The sequence below is a fragment of the Loxodonta africana genome, chromosome 4, assembly GCF_030014295.1.
Source record: "Loxodonta africana isolate mLoxAfr1 chromosome 4, mLoxAfr1.hap2, whole genome shotgun sequence".
Lineage (NCBI taxonomy): Eukaryota > Metazoa > Chordata > Mammalia > Proboscidea > Elephantidae > Loxodonta > Loxodonta africana.
Window position 1 is genome coordinate 162121080 of NC_087345.1, and position 27706 is coordinate 162148785.

Consider the following 27706-nt stretch of genomic DNA (forward strand, 5'->3'; position numbering starts at 1 on the left):
CACTCCTTCAAGTATGGATTCAAACACTGGGTGGACTCGAATCTCAAGCCTTTTGGTTAGCAGCTGAGCACATTAATCAAACACATACTACCCCGCTCATTGTTAAATTGATTTGAACTATGTCCTTCTATTAGGTAGAAGGAAATGAGAAACAATAGTAAGAGCAAATGAGAAACAACAGAGAGAAAAATAATATATTGTATCTGTATTGCACTTTATAGTAGTTCCCACAGGGCTTCACTCATTTATTCAAAAAATGCTTATTTAATGCATTTTTTGAGTGTCAGGTGGAGTCCCTGGATAGTGTAAATGGTTAACATTTGGCTGTTGACCACAAGCTTGGAGGTTAAAATCCACCCAGAGGTGCCTCAGAAGGAAGGCCTGGTGATGTGCTTCCAAAAAATCAGCCACTGAAAACCCTACGGAGCCCAGTTCGACTCTGAAACACACGGGCTCACCATGAGTCAGAACTGATTCAGCGCCAGATGGTTGGTTTGTAAGTGTCAGGTACTATGTGAAGACTGCTGTACTGAAGAGACTTAGGAATCAGATGATAACTATCATTAAATATTTGAAAAACCCACTGTCTTAGTGTTGATTCCAACTCATAGCGACCCTATAGAACAGAGCAGAACTGCCCCGTAGGGTTTCCAAGGCTATAAATCTTTACGGAAGCAGACTGTCATAGCTTTCTCCTGTGGGGTGGCTAGTGGGTTTGAACCAGTGATATTTTGGTTAGCAGCCAAGCACTTAACCACTACGCCATTTGAAAAAAAAAAAGGGAAAACAGTATTTGTGCTACTGCAGAAGGTAGATTTCTTATGGATGGATAAAAGTTACGGTCAACAAGATTTCTGCTGATTATAATGAAAATTTTCTTCCAGCTGAGCTACGCACTGGTAGAACTATCTTATGCTTAAACTTGTTCTTCCTACCGCCTCCAGTTTTCACCTGATGAATCCCTATGCGTCCTGCAGTTATTAGCCAAAATGCAGCTTCTTTTGGAAAGTCCTCTCTGAGCTCCCACACTAAATTGTTTACTGCCGATATACTTTGAAAGCAACCCAAGTTTACACTATCATACTTATCACATACAACTATAATTATTCGTAAAGCAGTCTGTCCTGTTAGTCTTCCCCATTAGACTGTAAGTATTATGAAGGCAGGGGCCAAGTCTGTGCTGTTCACCCTTGAGTACTTAGCCCTAGCATAATGCCTAATATATAATACCTGGTACAGTTGCTGTTTTGTTTGAATGAATAAATGGAGGGAGAATATTAAAAAGGGATATGTTCATTGAAAGGTAGACAACTTCCATGGTGTCTTCAAATTCTATGACTTTTTCTTGTAATAGATTTTGATAATTTTTTTTTTTTAAGATTTCAAACACTTTCATACATTGAGCTACACACATGAAAATTTGAATTTTAAAACACCGTCTAACCTTTCTCCAGGTTATTTCTGTTGAGTGTGAGATTCATTATTTAAGAGTATATCTGTCATTTGTATACTTACATTGGATGTAATAATAAGGAAAGTGTTACGAAATTTGTGTTAATCTAACCTTCAGTACTGACATGATTTGATTCAAAAGATGCCCAAGAAACAAGCAGAAGAGTTTCTCTCATTAACTAACCATAAAGTAAAATAATTGCATTATATAAACCAAGCATTTTCCAGGCACTGACACCCAATCGGTTCTTACCTATATTTATCAGTAAGGTTTTCACATAAATCAACTAGAAAATAACCATATGGTTTAAATAGGTCACATCTCCCACCTTCTGACTGCTTCACTAGGTATACATACACACACAACATCTTATTTTCAACCTACAGTTGAGAACATCTGAGTATCTGCCTCCTCAAGAACACCTCACGTCTCCTGAGAGACCACAGAAATGTTCTTCCCTAATTTTTTTTTTTTTTTTTTAAGGCTGGAGACCCAACCAGGAACAAAGTATCTCCTTTCCAGTTTTAAGACCATTTGAGAAAGCGAGAAACAGGTGTTAGGTGATTTTTCTGTGGTTTTAAGACATGATGCTACCTCTTACAAATAAATCAATTATTTTAGAAACAAACAAAAGGTTACTTGATCTATATGACTGACTTCATGAATTATGAATATCATACCTAAAAGTCCTGATGCCTGCCAGTTTTTTTTTTTTTTTTTAATACAGGGTAGGTATATAGGATCAAATGTCTAAAAGTTTTCTAAAGAATATTAACAGATTAACAGGGCTTTCAGAGGACCACACCTGGACAAAACAAAGGAACTTTTATGCCACAATGACAGGACTAGCTCATCATAGCCACATCACTACAGACAGCAGTGTCTCAAATATCCAAAACCTGACTTCTAAATCCAGTAATTCAAAACTTCTGCCAAGAGGAGTGCTGGGCTTCACAACGTCACCTCGACCTCAGACTCACAAAGAGCCAGCAAAGGCAGTAAAAACACAGGCCCTGAACTAAAACTTTTCATCAGAGCCATGTAAATCAATGTTAGGGAAAAAATGGAAAATATGATTGCTGTATCTTAATTATTAGTAAAAATTAAAAGTAAACAAATAGCACACTATCATATATCTCTAGGTATCAATTCCCTCTGACTTTTGGGAGAAATTGAATTAAAAGCTGTCAATATAGTATAAACAGATATTTTAAATTTAGAATTCAGCATAAACTCTAATTTTTAAAGTCCAAATTTTATACATAACAGTATCTCTACTCTTATCTTCATAACAAAATAACATCTTACTGACTTTGGACCAAATGTTAAGGATTTCGTGAAAGTTTAATATCTCTATCTATATATAGACCGCTTTAATGTATTAAAAAGCAAAGATGTCAGTTTGAGGACTAAGGCGCACCTCTCCCAAGCCATGGTATTTTCAATCGCCTCATATGTGTGCAAAAGCTGGACAATGAATAAGAAAGACCGAAGAAGAACTGATGTGTTTAAATTATGGTGTTGGCAAAGAATGTTGAATATATCATGGACTACCAGAAGAAAGAACAAATCTGTCTCCGAAGAAGTACAGCCAGAATGCTCCTTAGAAGCAAGGATGGCGAGACTTTGTTTCACATGCTTTGGGCATGTTATCAGGAGAGACCAGTCCCTGGAAAAGGACATCTTGGTCAGTAAAGTAGAGGGTCAGCAAAAAAGAGGAAGACCCTCAATGAAATGTGGCTGCAACAATGGGCTCAAATATAGCAACGATTGTGAGGACGGCGGAGGGCCAGGCAGTGTTTTGTTCTGTTGTACTTAGGGTCGCTCAGAGTTGGAACAAACTTGACAGCACCTAACCACACATATGTAATATACATATATATAAATACATGGACATATAGATATTTGTTGAAGGCCTAATCTCTGCCATTCTGCAGAGATTACACACAAATAAACCCTGTCCCCATGGAGCATGCAGCGTGATTAGTGAAGTAGGTATCTAAAACACACATGTGCATATGTATATGACTACTACAAATTGTGTTAAGAGCTATAAAGAAAAAGAACAGAGATAAAGGGGAGAAAAGAGACACGACTTAAATTGGCAATTCAGGGATGTGATATTTAAGCTGATACTTGGGTATGAGGAGGCTGGCAGATGGAGTGCTTGCCAGGAATGGAGAATGGGAGATTCTCCAAGTCAATTAATACTCCTTAAAATTTAAGGACAATGTTTATTATCAAATTTTTACCACAATTTAAATGTAGTTTTTAAATTTAAAACCTATTCTTATCAATATAGCAAATGTAATTTTAGAAAAAAAATACTAATTATTATCAACATACTGGTTTCCCTCAATATTATAAAACTAAACAAAGAATTCTATTCATCACTAATGTAGGCAAATTCCAAGTAATAAACTAAGATGATATATGAATACATTAACCAACTATCCACTCTTATAAGAATCTTTTAAGCTGATGACTTCAACAGTTACTATACTTACACTTGAGATAGTATTAAATGCGCCAATCTCTATCTCAACATGTGAGATTTTATTTTTTGTTGTTAAATTTTTGTTTAATTACCTGACCATTATTTTCTATACCTCCCAAATTTTAAAAGGGGAAGTTGCAGTTACGGGAACAAAGCTATTATACAAGTTAAGCTAAGAAGGGTTTGTATGTGTTTCCATTACCTTTGCAATCCCATAAAGCTAAGTTACAGGTAAAAAGTGAGAATTCTGTGCACTCAGTCTCTCGTTCTGTCTGCTCTTCAGGGCTCTCTTATCAACACAGACTGTGATCATGGCCTTGGCATTGCCTTCTCTCCTAACAATCCACCTGGTGCTATCCTGCTCTTTTCTCCCTGCATCCCGCCCCCAGTTTTCCTGTTTATTGCATTCTTAAATCATTTTTTTTTCTATTTATTTTTTTGCCTTTGAGTGTACCTGTACTCACAGTCTGTCACTGGTTTAAGAGTAAGAGAATACATGATCTTCAAAGTCATCAATGAAAACTAAAAAACTACAGTTTCTGCCCTGGTTTCTAGTTAGTACACCTGACAATACAAATGGAACACACCGAATTTGTTCCAGAAGCTCTATTTATTCATCGGCTCAGTATTCCTCTTTTCTGATGAGTTTATACACTGTGAGATCAGGAAGGATGCCATTAAAAAAAATTATAGATATAACGTAACTTGCAAATTACAATCTGCTTGAACATCTGATCATTCACTTGCTAAATAATTTGAGATTAAAAAAAAAAAAATTCTGCCTAAAAGCTCTTGTAAGATTTTGGTGACTGAATTTGAAAAGGAAAAAAAAAAGGAAGAGTCAGATATCAAAAGTGTCTTCTAAGGACTCTGAAAAAGGACTGTGACAGGTGAATCCAAAGGCCCCGCTCTGTGCATGACTTCATCGTAAATGTTGACTAGAGCACATTTTTACTGTACGATTCAGTGACATTAATCACATTCATCTTGCTCTTCAACCATCACCACCATCCGTTTCCAAATTTGTCCATCACCCTTAACAGAGACTCAATGTCCCCTAGGCAATGACTGCTCCTTTTCCCTTTCCTCCTGCCCCTGAGAACCATTAATAAACTTTGGTCTCTATACACTTACCTATTCTAGATTTCATTTAAGTGGGATCATTTAATACTTGTCCTTTTGTGATGAACGTATTCCACTCAGCGTGTTAACAGGTAGCATGTACCAGGACGTTTCTCTTTTCGGCAGAGTAATACTCTACTCTATGTATGTAACATATTTTGTTTATCCATTTATCTGTTGATGGGCATTTAGGTTGTTTCCACCTTTTGGTTGTTAATAGTGCTGTAATGAATATTGGTGTATGAGTCTCTGTTTGCATTTCAGTTATTTAGGGCTTATATCTAGGATTGGAAACCCTGGTTAAGTGCTACTGCTGCTAACAAAGAGGTCGGCAGTTTGATTCCATCAGCTGCTCTTTGGAAACTCTATGGGACAATTCTACTCTGTCCTGTGGGGTTGCTACGAGTTGGAATTGACTCGACGGCAACAGGTATGGTTTTGGTTTTACCTAGGAGTGGAATTTCTGGGTCATACGGTAATATTATGTTTAATTCCATGAGGAACAGCAACTGTACCATTTTACAATCCCACCAGCAATGAATGAGGCTTCCTACTATTTCTTTTATAGAACACGTTGTTCCTGCTCGGCTCAATAAGTAACGGCCCGTAGTCAAAATCAGTACAACACTGACCCATTTATTATCACACAGCATATAAACTTCTCCCAAGTTCCTGTTTATGGCCCATTTCCCCAGCTACGGAGGCTCTGCTGTCCAACCTCTCTCCTCGTCTGTTATTCCCGATCTTTATTTGGGGTCTTCCCCTTGAGCAGGGTTTTCTTGCCCTTTGAATCCAAGCTAGTAGCTCAACTCTCGTTCCAGCATAAAACCTTTCTAGCTACACAACCCTCGCTGTTTTCCTCCTCTTCCCACATTAACAGGACATAGAACATGATGGGTGTAGATGAGAATCTGCGTTTACTTTACCTGCACTTCCCTTTCTACTACTGAATTTGAGTATCTTTATATGTTTATTGTCTACTTAGGTTTGCTCTTCCATGAATGGTCTATTCATCTCATTTGCCCATGTTAGCCTTTTTTCTTTTCAACTTTAAAAAGCTTTTGTATATTATTAAAACAGTCTCATCATACACACTACAAACATTTCCCAAATATTTATAAGATGACTGCTTTTCATTTTTCATATTTTAAAAAACTACTTAGACACTTCCTTTTCCATGTAAACTTTAATTTGTTTATTCAAATACTTAATTTTATTTCAAGTTTTAAAAGCCTGTTTGGATTCTAATTGAAAATGCATGGAATTTTTTTTTAATTAATTTTGGAAAAATTAACATTTTCATGATAGTAAGACTCCCCAGCCAAGAGCATAGTATGTCTTCTCATTTGTTCAGATCTCGTTTTATGGTCTTCAGTAAGATTTTATAGTTTTCATCATTTATCTCTCTCCATTTTAAAACGTAATTCAATTAACTTGGCAACTTAAGGACTGGATATTGTCCAAGTTGAAAACACTATCAGTATATAAGAATTACTGTTTGATCTCATTTTCATTGACTTTGTAAATGTTATCTTTTTCCGTTGAAAGAGTTTTTAATTTTCATATAGTAAAATATGCCTAACCTTTTGTAGCTTCCTGGTCTCTGGTCTTGTTTAAGAAAAATTCTGCTGTCCTTGTACAGTATAGATAGTCCCCTGGATTTTCTTTTAAGGTTTTTAAATTATTTTATTGTTTATACTCAAGTCTTTAATTCATCTGGAATTCATTTTTGTATATGGTTTAAGATTTGGGTCCAATTTTATTCCTACCCTGATAGATGGCCAGTTATGTCAGCACCATTTATTAAATAATCCAACCGTTTCCCAATGATTTGAACCAACACTTTTATCATTTATTAAATTCTTATGCATACTGGAATCTATCTCAGGATTCCCTATTCTATCCTACTGATCATTTTATCTCTCACTATACCAATTCCATATTGATTTAATTTCAGCAGTTTTATATTATGTTTTGGTAACTTGTAACTTCAGTTCCCCTTCACTGGTCTTCATTTCCATACTTGCAAAAGGCTATTCTCAGGCATTTCCTATACATACAAACTCTAAGATCATTTTACCCATATTAAGAAAGAAGAAGAAAAAAAAAAAAACCCTGTGGTTTCTAACTGAAATTACATGACAGTAGTATATTAATTTTGGAATAATTAAGATGTCTATGCCATGGAGACTCTCAGCCAAAAACACAAGTTTTTTAATTTTTTCAGATCTTGTTTTTATGCTCTTGTTAATATTTTATAGTTTTCTTTATCTTCATCGCCCCAGTTTTATTTTGTGATTAAGTAAAGCACTTAAAACTTAGGAAAACTGATATTTTTATTACTAAGCTTAAACTTATATGTGTATGTATGAGTGTATATGTATGCATGTGGAAAAGAGATAACAGAAACACAATTATTTGGTATGACTATTGCTGAATTCTAGAAATCCAGAGAAATGTGACAATATGGCCAAACTCATTGAAAAAGCTTAAAATTTAGGACCAGAGAAAACTTTGTCTTATGCTTAAAATTAGGCTTTTTTTCCTTTACTGAAATTTATAATTATTGCAATTCTGTCTGAAATGGTTTTAGAAACGGTATCTTTGCATTTATTTATTTTTTACAATTAAAGATATTATCTAAAATGAAATACTATTTTCCTATGCTTCTAGGAACAAAATCTCTGAATATAGTCATTGTGGAATCACCACTACAATCTTACTTGACTAGAAAGTTTAGAAGCTTCCACAGCATGTTCAAAATCTGGTCTTCCAATTACAGCGGGCTCCTTATTCATTTCTCCTTGTCCTTTCTTGTATTCTGCCTAAAATGGAAAAATAAAGGAATGTTGAATATTTCTACTTTCCAATGAAAAATCACATTGTCATTAGTTAAAATAAAGCATAATAGACCCTCAACCCCCCAAAAAATATTCCTTACAACTCAAGAAATACTAAACAACCACTGATTACTAAAAGCACGAATTATAGTGTGTTTATTTGAAAGAATTAAACATCTTATAATAAAATAATTGCTAATTTAGAGTTCATGTGCCCAGTCATTAACATTCTTATATTTATATACGTTTAACACTGGGGAAAATATGGGAATTGTCTGGATAATTGAGACCTGGTATTTTGCATATAGATAGCTTTTATAACTTTGTTTATTCCCAAGAACTGCTCTGACCATGCCTGATTAACCTGTAGTCGAGTTTAGTAATATAATAATTTTTAAGGTTGAGTTTAACTTACATGACTCAAATATTTGGCTCAAATTAGATTTTCGTTTTTAACCAGGGTTTTATTTATATTTGGAGCCCTGGTGGTGTAGCGGTTAAGAGCTCGGCTGCTAACCAAAGGGTCAGCAGTTCAAATCCACCAGACACTCCTTGGAAACCCTACGCGGCAGTTTTACTCTGTCCTATAGGGTCGCTATGAGTCAGAATCGACTCTGTGGCAACAGGTTTATTTTTTTTTTTAGGTGCCACTGAGTCAATTTCAACCCATAGGTACCTCAGATGACAGAGTAGAACTGCCCCATAGGGTTTTCTAGGCTGTAAACTTCAGGAGAGCAAATCACCAGGTCTTTCTCTCACAGAGCTGCTGGGCGGGCTCTACCCACCAACCTTTCAGTTAGCAACGAAACGCTTAACTGTTGTACCACCAGGACCCCTTTACATTAAAGTAACGTAGTATTATAAGTAACAAGGGTGTCTTAGAGAAGATAAAAGCAAGTCATGACTTGAAGGAAATGTGCAAGGGTAAGTGGTAGTGAAAGATGATCTCCACAATCAACAGCAACAAGATGGAAACAAGTGAACTTCTTTGGGACATGGTGAGTTGAGGTAAGAGATAATAATGGGGCCAGATGACTGACAACCTTGACTATAACCCTATACCTGAAGCATACTTATTTCTCCAAAACTATATCATTAACCATAGTCAAGTTGAGTCCGGGCAATTTCTACATATGCAATTTACATAGTCAACAGATAATTCAGAGAAAAAATTGAGATGTCATTAATTCCAATTAATTAACCACACTAATTAAAATAACCACCCAACTACCAAACCCCTGCTTTGCCTCCTACAAAAACAGGAAATCTTTTCTATTCAAGATTAGGAAAGAGAAATTACATTGCTTATGATCTTGGATATCTGGGTTGCCATCTTGATATCTGGTCTATCAAGTTCCGCGCTATACATGTGGGTGTCCCGCATATCTTTTCGGTAAGAAATCTGATCAAAGAGACCATTTTGATTTAAAAAAAAGAAAAAGAAAGAAATTAGTAATTTCAAATTGCTATTAGTCTTAATATCCATAAAATGATTTATCCTTGACATGATCATCAATTAGAAAGCATATTCATCTTAAGTTGTTTAAGTTTTTACGTATAACATTATTTGGATAGATACGTTAACTCTCTGTACTACACCTAAGACCTACCGACATTATTACATTTGAGCTGAAGGCCAAGACCTCAGCACAAAACGAATCTTAAAGGCTTTTACATATAGCACCTTCTTACACATCTTTTTGTACAAGTGTGTTTGTGTATCACATAGAGAATATCTTCACCAAGGACTTCAACTTTGTCATCACACATTCTCCATCCCCACTGAACGCAGGGTAAGTCCCCATGCACAAATATAGAAAATTACTTCCAAAGAGGAGAGAGGAAACCCTGGTGGCGTAGTGGTTAAGTGCTACAGCTGCTAACCAAAAGTTCAGCAGTTCGAATCCAACAGGTGCTCCTTAGAAACTCTATGGGGCAGTTCTACTCTGTCCTATAGGGTCGCTATGAGTCGGAATCAGCTCGACAGCAATGCGTTAAGAGGAGGGAGTAACATGCTATAATGTTACATCTCTCACCCTCTCAACTACACCCTTCTCCGTTTTCTGACTGGACTCTACAGAAGGTCACATTTAGGAGGCCTAGTCGTGGGTACTGATAGTTTTTGGAAGGACATGATTCTCCCAAAATAAAAGCAATTACATTAAGGAACATTCTTTGTCTGATTGCATGTTAAAACCAAAAACCAAACTCTTGGCCATTGAGTCAATTCCAACTCATAGCGACCCTACAGGACAGAGTAGAACTGACCCATAGGGTTTCCAAGGAACAGCTGGTGAATTCAAACTGCTGACCTTTTGGTTAGCAACCAAACACTTAACTGCTGGCACCACCAGGGCTCTGAATGCATGTTAGGCATAATCAAACCAAAGTGTAGCAAAAACAGGGATTTAAAGGGAAAAATATATAAAAATTTGCCAAATGTACTTTAATCACAATGGTCATTTAGATTAACTTGAGTGGTAAGTGGGAGGAGAGACCAAAGTGAACTTATTTAACATCCAATGGTCAACATCTCACCAGTGCATCCATTTCTTCTCTACTATCTGAGATTAGTCATGAGCTGAGGCAATATCTAGCTATTTTCTAGATGCAATTTCATTTGGCAGTATTACCAGAGGCTTGGCCAACTTGTCTGTTACGTTATATTCCATTAAAGTTACAACACAAAGTGCGTGGAAATGGTCATTTTAAAAACCTGGCTTCAGAGCATGATGCATTTAATCAATGACACTAAATTATTGGGGGGGAAAACAATCTCCATTGCTGTTGAGTCAATTCATAACAACCTTATAGGACACAGAAGAACTGCCCCAATAATTTACAGCCTTGCCCCAAAGGTTGCCAAGGCTGTCAATCTTTAAAGAAGCAAACTGTCACATCTTTCTTCTGCAGAGTGGCTGGTGGGTTCAAACTGCTGACCTTTTTGTCAGCAGCCCAATGCTTAACCATTGGTCCACCAGGGCTCCTTCACTGAACTATACATGTGAAAATTGTTGAACTGGCAAATGTTTTATTACATGTATTTTACCACAATTAAAAAAAAAACTAGCTTCATTTTTTCAAAGCATAGAAAGGAACACAGAAACGTATGATTGGACAGTTGTATAAGATGCACCTTTTGTACAAAAACAAGTATTTCTAATGTTGATGCAAACTTTCTGCCATAGTATCATTTGGGGGTACTTCTTCGAAATTTAGATTCCCGAGGTCCATCCCTGACCTTCTATAACAGAATTTCTGTGAATGGGACTCAAGAATCTGCATTCTAATGGATTTCCCAGTTGACTGCTACAAGCCAGTGTTCTATACAATACCCCTATACCTTGTTATTTTCCTTTCAACCTGTAGTTCTTTCTTCTTTCAAAACTAGTATCAGAGCTAAGAATGATATTAATATTTCTAGAGGCTCCCTAGGCATTATTGTATTTCAATGGAACCTTTGCAAACACTTCCAGCTACTCTTTTAACCACTTGCATTTACCTCAACACCAAGGTTATTTTTTAAACTACACTTATAATCACCAATCTGTCCAAGTGAACACAGCTTAAACACAATTAGTATAATTTCAGCAAGAACATCTGTTTTTGATGGCATTTATATTTTTATAAGCTTTATCTTAAAAAGTAATTTTGGGTAGGTTTTGTACACACAAGTAGCAAAAGAAATTTAAAAATGAGCTGAAACGAGTTATTTTGTTGGATAAATGTTAAACCTTTAGGGATTTAAAATAGGCCAATTTCATTGGTTTCAAAAAGCAAGACAGTCAGCTGCAAATGATGGCCAATCAACCTTAGCCTACACTGGGTTAAACACAGGCTATGAAAACAAAAACTGGCTCTCAGGTGAAAACAAACCAGAATTACTACCCACCTACAGGCTGCTCCTAAGTTACGCCATTCATATGAAAACCACAGGGGGGAATGTCTTTTTGTTTAGAAAAGAATGAGAGGAAAAAATGGAAACCCTTACTTTTTGAAAAGAACTGCAACCTTTCAGAAATCTACACTTTACATCGGTTACCTAATTATATGCTGCTCAGCCTAATGACTGCGTGGAGAGGTGAACTGCACAAAGGCACACGAGCAGGACATTGAATAGGGCCCCATCATCCATGTAAATTGCAAATTAGAGGCCGGCATATGTGACTCAAAACAAATATTAAGATTGACATGAGGTGGAAATTCAAACAAGAGGACACCACAGAGCCACACAGGAGAAAAGCATGGGAGCCTGGTTACTAGTCAGATGTTCTAGAATATCACTGCTTGGGGATATTCTGCAGGAAGGGGGCTTACATTGGGAGAAATTCAAGGGTAACAAGTTCCTGATTTTCATAGCCTGCAAGGACGCTTGAATACACAAGTCACGGCAACATGGCTCCCTGAGTATACTACTCATCTTCCAAGACATAACCCATTGCTTAGGTTTGAAGCTCACCCAACATTTCTTAAACGCTTGCAATATGTATTTGCTCCATTCTGAAGCCTGTCAGAACCTGGGGAGAATGAAAACATGGCACAGCAGAGCAGTGGTTTGTCAGTGGGAGGTCAAAGAATAAAATAGAAAAAAAAAAAATTTTCTTATTTCCTGAATAAATTTAAGCCTTAATTTCCAGCTTTACTGAACAGTGGGTTGGCCTCTATTCTTCAGATAATCTTCTCATGATAATATAATGTCCAATATAATATTGTTTTGAATAAAGTGAGAGAGAGAAAATATTCCCGAAAATCATCAACCCCGGATGGGTACAAGCTTGAGAGTCAATGATGGCTTGTTATCTGATTTAACATTTTACTCCCTACTGTGTCCCGAGAGCATAGCAAAGAACCTGAAGAAGCAGTAGTATGTAGTAGTAGGAATGGCTTTCATTTTAGACCATTTATTATATACCAGGTACCAAGCTAAGAAGAAACCCTGGTGGCGCAGTGGTTAAGAGCGTGACTGCTAACTGAAAGGTCAGTGGTTCGAACCCACCAACCACTTAGTGGGAGAAAGATGTGGCAGTCTGATTCCCTAAAGATACAGCCTCAGAAACCCTATGGGGCAGTTCTACCTTTTTGTTTGTTTATCATGCTAAGGAGGGTAGCTTAGGTGGTGTAACTACTAGCAGAAAGATTGAGAAGTTCAAACCTACCAAGAGGCACCTTGGAAGACAGGTCTGGCAATCTGTTTCCAAAAGGTCACAGCCTTAAAAATCCTATGGAGCAATTTTACTCTGCACAATGAGGTCTCTGTGAGTTGGAACTGACTCAACAGCAATTAACAACAACAACACTAAGGACTTAACATTCACTGTTCTGTCATGTATATCTTAAATGCAGGACTGTGAATTTTTTTAAACAGCCATAATATCTGTCAAACCAAGGTCCCTAACTACTGTTGTATTTCAAATTTTACTGAATTTTTAACTATTTGTTCTCACTAAGAGATAAAAATGATTTTAGTAAATTCCACAAAGGAAAAAAATGGATTTTTTAATTGGGACTTCATTAAACCTATAAAATGATTTAGGGAAATTTCTTTTTTTTAATATCTCTAATATTTCAGTCTTTTAAAGGTAAGCATGTTATAATTTTCCATTTAAATCTTTCGATGAAGCTCAATGAAACCTTTCAATAAAGTTTCATCATATTCTTCTATAGGTCCTACACAAGCCTGTAATTATCATTTAATTGTTATTTCTATATATTTATCTTGTGCCCAAGATAAGCTGTTAATTCTGTAAGTTAACAATATGTAATCTTATCAGCAAACAGTGATTCTGATTTCTTCCTCAGGAACATCTAGAGGTATTACTTCTTGATCTCTTCCTTCTGTCTTTTTTTCACCGTATTTGTTTATTTGGCCTTTTCCATGTATCCTGGGCCATTTTCCTGAATCATTGCTTTATAGTGTGCATGTGTTCATTTTCTTTTGTCTGCTTGGCATATTTTTTTATTTGGAAACTGCCTCTTCCTTCCCTAGGTGACTTGGTGGGACTGGCAAATGCAGCCTATCCTCCTGGAGACAGCAGTGACCATGTGACTCAGGCTGTCCAATCAGATACCTCATCCCTTCAGAAACCATGGTAAATTAAAGGGCAGAAACAGAACCCAAGGAGGACAGAATCCTTCAAAGGATCTGAGGCTTAGAGAAAAAGGGCTACTTTCCTTTTCTCTGGCATCAGCAACTGCGAGGATGATTTAAGTTTGGTAACACCAGCTGTCATCTTGAGCCCACATGGTATGAGTCTTTCTGAAAGTGAAGTCATATAGAAGCAAGCTGAGCCAAAGGATGGAGAGAGAGGCAGCGTTCTGGCCATACTATCAATCCTCTGGATCTGGCTACACCCAGAGTTTGCTTGCATTTTCCAGTTACGTAAACTAATAAATGCTTATTTTTTACTTGAGCTAATTTAAGACACATTTCTGTTACTAAATCTAGAGAGTCCTGATTGAATAGCCTCCATTTCATGTTTTTCTGCAGTGTCAAATCTGTTTATTGTTTTCAATAAAGACTTTAATTCTATCAAAATTTGTTTGTATTTTTTCCTTACCTCATCATGTTCACTTTGTCCCTCAGCTTATAGTTTCATCTCATTTTATTGTCCTTGATAGATGAGTTAATAAACGAGAGGAAAGCAAAACCTCCATACTGAGTATCCTGAAAGTTAAATTCAAGCATTTGGAGAGAGGCAAAGACTGAGAGCTTGGAGGAAGCTGGAGACAGATACACCTGTGGGAGCTAAGGGCAGTAAGAGCAAAGACCTTAAACAAAACTAATCCAACTGGCCCAGAACCATTCTCTTTGCTGTTCTGCTGGTGGGTTAAAATGAGTTCCTCGCTGAGAAGAAACTACACAGGGCATGTATTTTGTAGGTTTGTGGAACAGAAGTGTGTCATGTAACCTGTATAAAGTTATAATCTTAAAGCGCTTGTTCAGTCCTTGTCAAGAGATCCTTTGTCATCATCTTACATTAGAGAAGTCTTCCAGGTTTTTGCAAATAGGCATGTGGATCAGAAATTCTGTCTTAATGAGGCTATTTCTGTCTAGCCATGCAGCAGATAAAAACTCCTAAATTATTAAATTGTAGATATCATATCTCTATAACAGAATACAAATATTTTGAAGATGAGCAAATATAGAATCTGACACTCATCCGAAGACAAAAATGTTTTCAATCTTCTAAAAGATAGAGTAAAATATGGAGTTGCATCTAGAAGAGTTTATCATCATAATTATTATTGTCCTTGTTTATAAAGATTTTATAGTTGATAAAAAGGTTTCCTATGCATGATTTAGGAGCCCTGGTGACACAGTGGTTAAGAGCTCAGACTGCTAATCAAAAGGCTTACAGTTGGAATCCACCAGCAGCTCCGTGGAAACCCTACAGGGCAGTTCTTCTTTGTTCTATAGGGTTGCTATATGTCAGACTTGACTTGGCAGCAATAGGGTTTTAATTTGATCGTCGCCACAATCTTGCAAAGGAGGAACAATAGGTATTACTAAGTCTTCTGACTTGGAGATGAAGAAAATAATAATATACCTATTTTTAATACTAAATTCTAAGGCAACGTACTGTAAGTCACACCAAGGAGTCACACAGAGCCATACATACTTTTCCAGTATCATTTTACTGATTGATCTTTAAGTTTTTTCACTTTTGGTGGAATAGAAATTTTGTCTACTGATAAGTTTTTATTAATTTTAAGGCAGTACATTTATCATTCCTGAAAAGAACACTAAGTCTCCTGTTTCCCTGCTGAATAGTTTTCTAATCCACATTGAATCAGCTGTCGATATGGTGTTTTGGAAAAGTTTACCACTTCGATTCCATCACAAGTCTGTATAAACCACATTATTTCTAAAACTTAAAACCAGAGGTTAAAATTTTCTTCAAGTTACTTCAGAACTATTGCACTTCACATCTCTGATAAGATTGATGAGAACAAATAATGGAAGTGGGGGTTTTATTACAAGCCCTTCTTTAGGGGAAAGTAACACGACAGAATATCTCCAGTGTTTCTAATTACATCAGAAAAATTTGGCAGGGCTATGTCCCTTAAGATTCAAAAGGATTTAGATTGGCTGTTTTTAATTAAATTTTAATCACAGTATCAACAAAATAGGTAGTTATATGTGTTTAGGAACCTTTTGAATATGCCCTTCTGACCTGAATACTACTTAATATAAATTTCGTATTGATTTTATAAATCTAATTTTTAAAAACTATTTTAAATTAATTATGATATCACCCTAAAATCTCAAATCATCCTTTAAAACACTGGAAGAGGACCAAATAGGTCTAGTATTTTATGGAGTGGCACTTCTGCAGGACCCTTTACACATTTTATCACCTGTATTACTTACAGGAGCCCTGTGAGGTTGATATCATTGTCAAACTGAGAAAACTAAGATTCAGAGACATCAAGTAACTTGTCCAAGGCCATCCAGTCACAGAACTGCCAAGGCAAGCATTCTAACCCTGGCCTGACTCCAAATCCTAGTATCTGCTCCATGGAGGGCTTTCTGAGAATTTGCTTCTCCTATTGTGGGGTCATTAAATTGTTGCGTGATGGAAGACACTACCAGTTCCAGAATATTCTTTGCCTTGGAACTCAGTTGATTTCAGCAGTGAGAAACCAGCTGGAAAGTCACGAAGAATCCTTTCCCTGTCCTCTTTTGCTTATTCACATCTCTATATATGTAAGTGAGAGAAAAGGTCTGAGAGAAAAATCATTCCCTTTGCCCCTCTGATGACAGTATTAACAAAAGGTCTGATGAGAAAGGAGGCAAAAATTAAAATCGAAAATGAGATGTAGGGATTTTCCTTTGAACTGAAATTATCCCGGTTTCTTGCTTCTCTGGCCTATACTAGAAAGCTGACTTGATTCTGGTGGAAACATAAAAGGTAAGCAAAGATGCTAACTTTCATTGCTTCCAGGTAAATCAGGTGCACATGCAACAACACATTTTATTTTAAATTAAGTCATTTATAGCCCTGGTGTAAAGTGACATTCCACATTACAAAAGGGTCATTCTATTAGTAAACTCTCTGCAAATGGACTTCATTGGACCGATGTTTTATGGGAGAAAGGGTTTTGTCTTTCATGTAGATTCTGTAGAACCATCCACTGAATCAAAAAAAAAAAAAAAAGAACCAAGAGATGTACTTATTTTCCTTGTGGCTTTGAAGACCTATATTAAATTTCATATTGTAGGGACAACAAATGTATTATTCTAAGTGGCTTGACTCTAGAGGAATATCAACTACTTCACAGGTGGAATACAAATATCACTCTGACTTTAAATCTGAGTAAATAGTCTTAAACACTTTCTAAATCCTATTATGCGTACAAACTTTGCATGTAAAGGTTGAAGCGAGTTGGCAGAGGAGTGTAAGTAAACATCCTTCTCCCATAAGTACACAGTATTGAATGCAGGAGAAAAGGGCTTTATACTCCTATTCCCTCAATCCCTCAATCCAAGACCTTTCAAAAGAAAAGGCAGAGTTAAAATAATAACCAGGGTTCTACGATAAGGAAGTTCCATATCTGAATTTCATTGAATTATAGAGCTAGAAGGGGCCTCCCAGGATCCAGCCCCCACCCCAGAGCACCCCCACCACTTTCAAACCCATGGCCTTCTGTGTAAATTCAAAGTCTCTTCAGCATCAAGACAGCACAAGCTCAGGCTGGCTCAGTTATTCTTTCCTGTATTGCACTCAATCTATTGATCTGAACTCTGATGATAACCTAGTTTGCTCCTCACTTTTAAAATTCAATCTAAAATCTTGACTCAAAGCCAGTGACCTTTAAGAGGGTGGCAGCGTGGTGCAACAGAAAGAGCAGGCTTAGGAGTGTGATTCCTTCATCTCATTTTCCTCATCTATAAAATGGGAATCCGCACAGCATTTTTGTGAGAACTGGACATGACAAAAATCTTGGCACAGCTTCTGGGGCACAGCAGTGCTCAGTGGTTTTTCTGATGATTATAGTTATTCTCTAAGCAAGCAGTTCTTATAACCCAGTAACTTCTTATGAAGCATCCCCTTAAAATGATCTTGCTAAGTGATCACAGACAAGGAGCTTCTTTTTCTCTTATCAATCTTAAACCATCCTAGAAAACCACTTTGGCATTGCCATATGTTTATACATTTAGGTTAGAATGCAAAACCTCACTCAGCTTTTATTAAACACCGACCTGCCACAATTTAATATCAAATAGCTGTTGCCAACCTGCAAAGAGACGCTGGTGTCGACCTCAGCACGGCTGGGCTCTGAGGGTGCAGAGCCAGCAAAGCCCCATTCAGTAAGAGAATGAGCGAGGAGGACAGGCTCTGTGTCAGGTGACAAGGATGTTTCAAGGTACTTTCCAAAGAAAAGATTTCTTGACTCAACTAGGACTTTATCTTAATGTATGGTAATCCATGAAGAGCCTGACGAACTGGTCACACATTCTTTTGGAGAGGAAAGAATGCGTGATGAGGAGACAAATAAGCTTGCCCTTGGATTTCAGGAAGAAATTCTTCTAGGCCATCAGAATAGTGGTCATTGAGCAAATGCATGAAAAGATCGATGTAGCTGCTAACTTATAACCAAAGAACTGAATTTTCAACAGGACAGCTTTCTCCCTCTTGTCTTCTGTTAGACATCTATTGCTTTCATATCCTCCACGGGTCTAAGAAGTTTGACAGTTTGCTCCCCACAGAAATCCAAAAGAAACAGTAACGGAGTTTGTCTTCTTCCCTGGGCCATCGAGTCCAATATGTGTTTTGGGTTTTTTGTTTCCCCAGTTCTTGTGCAATTCTAGATTGAAAACCATATGAATTCAGCATCAAGTCAAAAAAGCTCTAGGAAATGCTAATAACTCTATAGGTTTAAAAGATCCATATTTGTCTGGTCCAAAGCAGAATTTTCAATGTGTGAAAGTACCTGACATTTTAAAGGCATTCAGGGAGGTTTTAAGGGCTTTCGACAGAATAGCTCATATGTACCTGTGACAAAACACTGAGAGATAAAAACAAAAGAAATTAAAATTTTCCTTTTTGAGTAGAGATTGCAATGATATTTAAATTTGAACAGAATATTCATAAGCCCTTATGTGGGTTAACTAACAATTTTTCAGAAAACTATGGTGAATGAGCTTCCTTACGTTGCTCTGGTGTTTATTGACCTCCATGGCATGTTTGACTTCAGGTGGCTCCTTCATATGGGCATAATCTGAGAATCCCTTGGCAGCATCATGTTTTTGCTTGTAGGCAACCTTAAAAAACACAAAAAAGACTGTCAGTTTTATTTAGAGATTTATTAAATTCTTATCTGTGTCTATAGCAGAATTCTGATCAAAAGGGGGAAAAATATAGAACAAAATTTCAAAGCTTAATTAAATCCAGTTTTTCTGGATCCAGTGCGGCTGGATGAACTACCAAAACTATTGCCCTGAGATCATCTTTAAACTTTAAAATGACACTAGCCTTTTAAGTCTTTTTTAAACCAAAAAAAAAAAAAAAAAATAGCTTATCTCAATTAGTAAAGTAAGTCTGCTTTGAGTATTGTGCTCTTTTAAAGAATTATCCAGGTGAGATCAAATTGACAATGGCAACTTGAAAGGTTGGATGGGAAGTTTAGGGGGCAGTGAGTTTAAGATAAAGTGGCAGAATAATCTGGAAAAGGGTAGTGAGAATGGTAGTACAACTTGAAGAACGTGATCAATGTCACCGAATTGTACATGCAGAAATTGTTGAAACGGTGCATCCTTGGCTGTGTATACTTTCATCAAAATTCAAAAAAAATTATTTTTTAACTCTTTTCTATTAAACGTCAGTATTTTACTAGGATTTTATATACCTTTGCCTAAGCCTCATAACAAGATAATATATATGATGCTTTACTCTCAGTGCTTTTGTTTAGGCTCCTAATTCTAACTCTGTTATTTCAAAACATCCTTGACCAAAAGATAAAATCCCCAATCATATTCATCTAGCTTAAATCTCATCTATAGTTTTAGGAAATCTTCTACACCCAAGAGCTTTTAGGGCTATATGTGCTCAAACTTTAAACCTTAAGAAAACAACTGACATGGTGTGGGGAAATGATAGAATATTTAAAAGTGGATTGTTCACTTTTAAATAAAAATTGTTATGATTTTATGTAGACACAGCTGTAAAATAATATAAACCTCATTAAATGCCTAAATCTTTTGGAGAAATATAACATGCGGGAAAATGCTCAGATATGTCAAGCCCTGTCTGCTGTTGGAGAAACAAAGATCATACCACAGGATCCATTACCACTAGGTTAAATTTGTTCCATACTGGGATGGAGACGAGGCATGGGAAAGATATCTCAGAGGTCAATGTAGCCAAACTCAACAAAGTAGAAATTAAAGAAGATCCAAAAAACAGCAACCGAATTGCCTCTCTACTCTCAATCTATGCCATTGTCCTATTTAATTCCTTCATACTTTGTAATTACTTTGTTTAATTTTGTATAAATGCTTTTTTTCTGTCTTTGCTTACTGGAAGGAGCCCTGATGGCACAGAGTTAAGAGCTCAACTGCTAACCAAAAGGCTGGCAGTTTGAATCCACCAGTCATTCCATGGCAGAAAAATGTGGCAGTCTGCTTCCGTAAAGATTACAGCCTTGGAAACCCTACGGGGCAGTTCTGTTCTGTCCTATAGGGTTGCTGTCAGTTGGAATCGGATCAATGGCAACAGGTTTGGTCTCTTACTAGAACATAACTATCCAGTTCACTGAATCCTCAGAACCCACAATAGTGGCTGGCACAAAATAAGCATCAAGAAATACCTGCTGTATAAGTGAATAAATAAACAAATGAATAGCTGAATGAAGGAGAATTAAATAGTAATGAATGAAAGGATAATTTTAAAAATATAAAAAGTTTAATAAAAAGATGTTAATTGGGGCTGGAAATACTTGGAATAAGAGAATAAAGCAACTTAACAAGAAAAACTAAAACCATCTTCACCAAGAACAAAAATTATCCATGAAAAAGAATACAGTTAAACTCAAACAAAAACTTTTTACCAACACAAGCTCCTTGAAAGCAAGGTCTGTATCTTGAGCATCTTTTAATATCCTGTTTTTTTTTTTAATTCTAGAGAAAGGCACAGACTAGAAACGAAATAAATGTTTACTAAAAGAACGAATAAATTTATTAAACATTCTCATGAACTAAAATTCCTTACGGATTTTTACAAACAGAATTAGCCACTCACCTAACTTAGATACTATACCTTTCTAAAGAATTAAAATAATTGTAAAACTAATTTTTAAAAATAAAATAATTAAATCTCTCTCTCTCTCTCTCTCTATATATATATATTTTTTAAGTCATCTGGTACAACTATCAATGTTTAAATCCCCTCTCTGGCTCCCTACCTGGTTGTTCTCGAAAATCTCTACTGGAAAAGAACTCAAACTGAGGCATCAGTCTTCAAATTTTGAAAGTCTTGATAGAAAGTTCTTCCATTAATCAACCCTGAACTATCTTCCCATAGCTGTGTCTAATCGGCCATACAGAAAAAGTTCAATTCACAAGGGGGAAAAAAAAAGTTGCCATCTAGTAGGTTCCAACTCATAGCGATCCTACAGGACAGAGTAAAACTGCCCCATAGGGTTTCCAAGGGGTAGCCGGTGGATTCAAACTGCCAAGCTTTTGGCTAGCAGCTGAAATCTTAACCACTGCGCCACCAGAAGTTCGAAAGTGGGAACACAGCAGCCAATGACTTCTCTTCCTCCAGATGACCCACATGAATTAAGGCACTGAGGCCCTGTACACAGTACATGCTCTCCTCACCACAATTTTATTTGATTCAACTCTTTCCTAAAGTGCCCGCAAAGTTCCAGATACAGTCTAACCAATCCTAATTAGAATTGGTTAATTTAAACCGAGTTATCACCTTCCATGTGCTAAATGCTATTTCTGCATCCATATGTTGAGATTCCTGTCAGTTAATGCCCTTCAATCATGTTTAGTCTTTCCCAGTCACGTGGGGTGTCCCACATCCAATCCTTGTGTATTTATTGGGTGGATTATTCAGACTCAGATGTAACACCTCACATTATTCCAGGTGTAATTCACCTCGTTAAGGAACCTTGATGGTGCAGTGTTTAAGCACTGGGCTGCTAAGTGAAGGGTCAGAGGTTCAAACCCACCAGCTGCTCCATGGGCGAAAGATGTGGCAGTCTGCTTCCGTAAAGATTACAGCCTTGGAAACCCCGTGGGGCAATTCTACTCTGTCCTATAGGGTCACTATGAGTCAGAATCGACTCAGTGCAACAGGTTTTAATTCATCTTGTTAGAGTCTGTCCATCAATTTAATCCATCAGGGTATCTAAACCTTTAAATTTTTACCAATTAACTATGTTAAACAGGAAATCCATTTAGAACCTCCATTATTAAGAATATTCATTATCTCAGTTCCATTACATTCTATAACTTTGGGTGGGGGAGGGGAGTTTAATGGGTGGTCTCAGTCTAGAAAATCAAGTAACAAAGGTCTATGAAATTTGTTCCTATTTCTTAATTAAAAAAAAAAAAAGCTAACGTATGTCTGACTCCTTTTTTTGCTGGATGCCTAGCTTATTGCGTGTTTTAGACTATCATACTCGTGGCTCCATAAACATAACCAATGCAGCTGATTATTTTGTGGGTTATCACAGAAATGGTGAGTCATCAAGTACAATTTTTAAAAGCACTCTTTCTTTAAAAGGCTATGTAATTTTCTACTCGCAGCATTAAAATAGTCATTTCATTTATAGCTGTTACTAAGTACCACTTTAGAATCAAGATAACATCAAATTGGAGGTAGCTGAACTTTAATTTATCATATTAATTTTCTCCCTTAAAATAGCTAATGGAAAATTATGTCAAGCCAATAAATTTTCTGTAAGTTTGATTTCTTAGGATTTGTCATTACTGTGTGGCATTTCCCTAGGTTAATACTGTTCTCTACATATCCTGAGAACTAAGATTGCTATGGTACCGTAAAACCGTTGCTGTCAGGTCGATTCCGACTCATAGTGACCCTACAGGATAGAGTTGAACTGCCCCATAGAGTTTCCAAGGAGCACCTGGTGGATTCCAATTGCCGACATTTTTGGTTAGCAGCCATAACTCTTCACCACTACACCACCAGGGTTTCCATGCTATGGTACCAGACACCTAAATAATGGAGGCCACTCGCCATAGTCTTAAGTATTTTGCATATAAATATGTTTACTGAAGTCATATATACATTCATCTTATATATTTGATCTTGTAGCATATTTTTATATCTTACATATACATATATGTGTATATATCATACTTTTAATATACATTACATTTTATATAAGTACCATATAGATAGTACAGATACGTCTGAAACTCCTGAAAGTGGGCCCTGGGGATATTATAGATAAAAAACATAGACTCTCACAAACCTCCTCAGTTCAGAGGCCTGAGTAGCCTGTATTACTTTTCTGATAAGGATTATTTAGCCTCTGCCTGGAGCCTCCCTAGTGAGAAGGATCTCACCACTTCATGGCACCCGTTGCCACTAAATCAACTCAACTCATGGTGATCCAAGTGTGTCAGAGTAGAACTGTGCTCCATAGGGTTTTCAATGGCTGATTTTTCAAAAGTGGGTCTCCAAAGCCTTTCTTCTGAAGTACCTCCAACCTTTAGGTCATTACTGTTTGCCCCCGCCCAGGGCCTTCCTTCATGGCACAGTCCATTCCATTTTCAGAATCTTTTTTGCGACCTTTGTCGACAAAATTTTTTAATGAGGGGTATTTAATAAAATGGTCTTCTAAAACCTCTACATCTCTTAAGACATTTCTTCTTATTAGTTATTTTCTGTAAGGAAATATTAATCTAGCAAACTTCACCTTATCACTCTAGTTGAATTTAAGCATTTGAAAATATTTACAACAAAGTCATTTTAAAATAATATTTTATTATAATATCAAAAGTTTAGGGCAGTTTTTTTCCTTTTTTTTTTTTTTTTTACTGTACTTTAGATGAGGGTTTAGAGGACAAATTGGTTTCTCATTAAACATATTGTTTTGTGACACTGGTTGCCAACCCCACGACACAGCAACACGCTCCCCTTCTCAAACTTGGGTTCCTTGTTACCAGCTTTCCTGTCCCCTCCTGCCTTCTCATCCTTGCCCCTGGGCTGGTGTGTCCATTTAGTCTCTTTTTGTTTTATAGACCTGTCTAATTTTTGGCTGACAGGTGAACCTTAGTAGTGACTTCGGTTCTGAGTTAAAAGGGTGTTCGGGGACCATACTCTTGGGGTTTCTCCAGTCTCAGACCAGTAAGTCTGATCTTTTGTGTGTGTGTGTGTGTGTGTGTGTGTGTGTGTGTGAGTTAGAATTTTGTTCTACATCTTTCCCCAGCTCTGTTGGGGACCCTCTATTGCGATTCCTATCAGAGCAGTCGGTGGTGGTAGCTGGGCACAACCTAATTGTATTGGACTCAGCCTGGTGGACGCTGGGGTAGTTGTGGCCCATTAGTCCTTTGGGCTAATCTTTCCCTTGTGTCTTTAGTTTTCTTCATTCTCCCTTGTTCCAGTTGGGGTGGGACCAGTGAAGTATCTCAGATGGCCACTAACAAGCTTTTAAGACCCCAGACGCTACTCACCAAAGTAGGATGTAGAACTTTTTTTTAATAAACTATGTTATGCCAGTTGAGCTAGATGTCCCCCAAGATCATTGTACCTAGCCCTCAGCCCAGTAATTCAGTACCTCAAAGAGTTTGGATGTGTCTATGAAGCTTCCATGACCTTGCCTTGGTCAAGTTGTGCTGATTTCCCCAGCACTGTGTACTGTCTTACGTTTCACCAAAGTTACCACTTCATCTATTGTCTAGTTAGTGTTTTTCCCTCCCCGCTCATCCCCTCCTGAGTAACCATCAGAATTGTTTCTTTCTGTTTATAAACTTTTTGAGGAGTTTTTATAATAGTGTCTCATACAGTATTTGCCCTTCTGAGATTGACTTACTTCACTCAGTATAATGCCCTCCAGATTCACCCATGTTGTGAGATGTTTCACAGATTCATCATTGTTCTTTATTGTTGTGTAGTATTCCATTGTGTATATGTACCATAGTTTGTTTATCCATTCACCTGTTGATGGGCACTTAGGTTGTTCCATCTTCTTGCTACTGCGAACAATGCTGCAATGAACATGGGTGTGCATGTGTCTATTCATGTGATGGCTCTTTATTTCTTTAGGACATATTCCTAGGAGTGGGATTGCTGGATCGTATGGTATTTCTATTTCTAGCTTTTTAAGGAAGCACCATATGATTTTCCAAAATAGTTGTACCATTTTACATTCCCACCAGCAGCATAAATTCAGGATATTTTTCATTAGAACTTGGAACTCCATTAAATTCCACAATTTGTCTAATACTCTAATTTGTTGTTATTGTTGTTAGATGCCATCAAGTCAGTTCTGACTCACAGTGATCCTACGTACAACAGAACGAACAGTTGCTTGGTCCTGAGCCATCACTATATCAGAAAATTTTCCACTGCTACTCATAAGATTTTCACAGGCAAATTTTTTCAGAAGTAGCCTGCCAGGTCCTTCTTCCTAGTCTTCTTAGTCTAGAAGCTCTTTTGAAACCAGTCCACCACAGGTGACCCTGTTGGTATTTGCATACCAGTGGCATACCTTCCAGCATCACAGCAACACATAAGCCACCATGGTACAACGAACTGACAGACAAGTGGGGGAATATTCTAATTTTGGTTACCACAAACCTGATACTATTAGGACACAGTAAAAGCACAGTGGTTTAATTATCACAGATACTGTCAAATAAATCTACTATTTTCTTGTGACTCTTATTACCAGGTATGATCATTAAGGTTGCATGTCAATGTGGCTGGGCCATGATTCTCATTGGTTTGGCAGTTATGATGTAGTTTGACAGATGTATGATGATGTGATCACTTCCATGACAAGATTTGATATAATGTGATCACCTCCATGATGGGATCCTCTGTGAGTTGCCAATCAGTTGAAGGGAATTTTCCTTGGGGCCGTGGCCTACATCCAAAATAGGTGGACTCTCTGGCAAGGTTGGTGGGTTTTTGCTTGCTCTGGATCCTGCAGCTGGCTCCTATTCATCTAACCTCCAGCTCTTGGGACCTGAGCTAGCACCTTACCTGATGTTTTGCCTGCCGATTTTGGGATTCATCTGTCTTTGCAACCTCTGAGCCAGAGCCCTGCTGTATGACTTGCCGATGATGGGTTTGTCAGCCCCTGCAGTTACGTGAATCAGGAGAAGCCTCCAGCCTGACCCACAGACTTGGGATGTTCCAGCCCCTATAACCTCATGAGCTGTTTCCTTAATAGAAATATTCTCTGTATATATTTATACGCTTTATTGGTTTTGCTTCTCTAGAAAACCCAGCCTAAGACAACAAGTAAAGTTTCTAAGAATTAAAATGTTGTTGAAAATAAAATTAATGTATACAAACGTAAAGAAATCTTATTAAAATTATGTAAATCACTGAAAGAGATACCTTATACAGAGTCCAGGATTTTCCTTAATAACAAATTCAGTAACTAATTACAGTGGGGGCATTGCTACTATAAAGCACACATATCTTTCCCAGTGGTATATATTCTACTATATGATAACACACGTCAGCAATGTAACTGAATTCCTATTCTGGCAAAAAAAAAAAAAAGACAGATTCCAAAATATACAATATAGGTTATTATTATATCTTAATTTCTATGTTGCATGTACTTATGTAAGCATAAAATAAGAATAGATTTTTTCTTTTATTACGTAAGTGTTGCTTGTCACATATCAAATATTGTGTTATAATTATTTGCTTTATGGAGTAGTCCATAATATCAGTAAATGGTCTGGGTAACCAGATGTTGCCAGGAAAGATAAAGGGCATATTAGTCATGGTCAGCCACGCAGAACCTCAACATCGACATGGTGTATTTTTAGCCTCATGTTACATTGCTGAGATTAGCTTACTGCCAAATTGGGTGCACAGTGGATGTTTAAATATGTAATAATCAAGTACTTCAAGGTGTTCTGCAAAGGACAGCTATGCTCAGTCTTTTTCAAGAGTAGCCTATTCTCAGAAGGGGCCCTGGTGGCACAGTAGTTAAGCGCTTAGCTGCTAACTGAAAGGTTAGTGGTTTGAAGCCACCAGTCATTCTTAGGTAGAAAGATGTAGCAGTCCGTTTCTGTAAAAACTACAGCTTTGAAAACCCTAAGGGACAGTTCTACTGTCCTACAGGGTTGCTATGAGTTACAATCGACTCTATGGCAGTGAGTTTTTAATCTATTTTCAGACTCTTAAATTTATCTAGGTATCCTCTATTAAAATGTAAGAAGAGTTCAGAGAAAGAAGTGAATGTGTCTAACAAGAAAAAGTGGGGGAAAAATGGTGGGGGGAAAGGTGGTCTGGTTAAGAACCCAGACTCTGGAGCCAGACTACTCATGTTTATGTAAATGGCTCTGCCATGTACTGACTGTGTGATGTTGGGCAAGTTACATAACCTCTCTGTGCCCCAGTTTCCAGATCATTAACATACGGTTGTTGTGAGGATTAAATGCCATAAATATACCTGAAATGCATAGCACAGCATCTGGCACATAGTAAGCACTTCAGTGTGTTATTTTTAAACTAAAATTTAGCATGAAGAATGTAAACTATGTGGCAGAAAGAATTTTCTCAAAAAGGAGCTCAAGAAATTCAACAAGTATCCACTCCACTTGATAAGTATTTACTGAACACTCCG

General features: G+C 37.1%; 2 protein-coding genes across 3 annotated transcripts in view; both read right to left on the reverse strand.

The window, feature by feature from the left end:
• Positions 1–27706, reverse strand: part of LOC135231273 (LIM zinc-binding domain-containing Nebulette) — a 429820-nt gene that overhangs the window by 75724 nt on the left and 326390 nt on the right. The window lies entirely within an intron of this gene.
• The window catches only part of LOC100670710 (nebulette), a 90018-nt gene that overhangs the window by 47330 nt on the left and 14982 nt on the right, over positions 1–27706 (reverse strand). Inside the window, exons 5-7 of the mRNA XM_064283219.1 lie at positions 19068–19178; positions 9213–9314; positions 7796–7897 (exon numbers count right to left, since the gene is read on the reverse strand). Of these exons, the coding sequence (XP_064139289.1) occupies positions 7796–7897; positions 9213–9314; positions 19068–19178 (315 nt within the window). The remainder of the gene's footprint in view (positions 1–7795; positions 7898–9212; positions 9315–19067; positions 19179–27706) is intronic.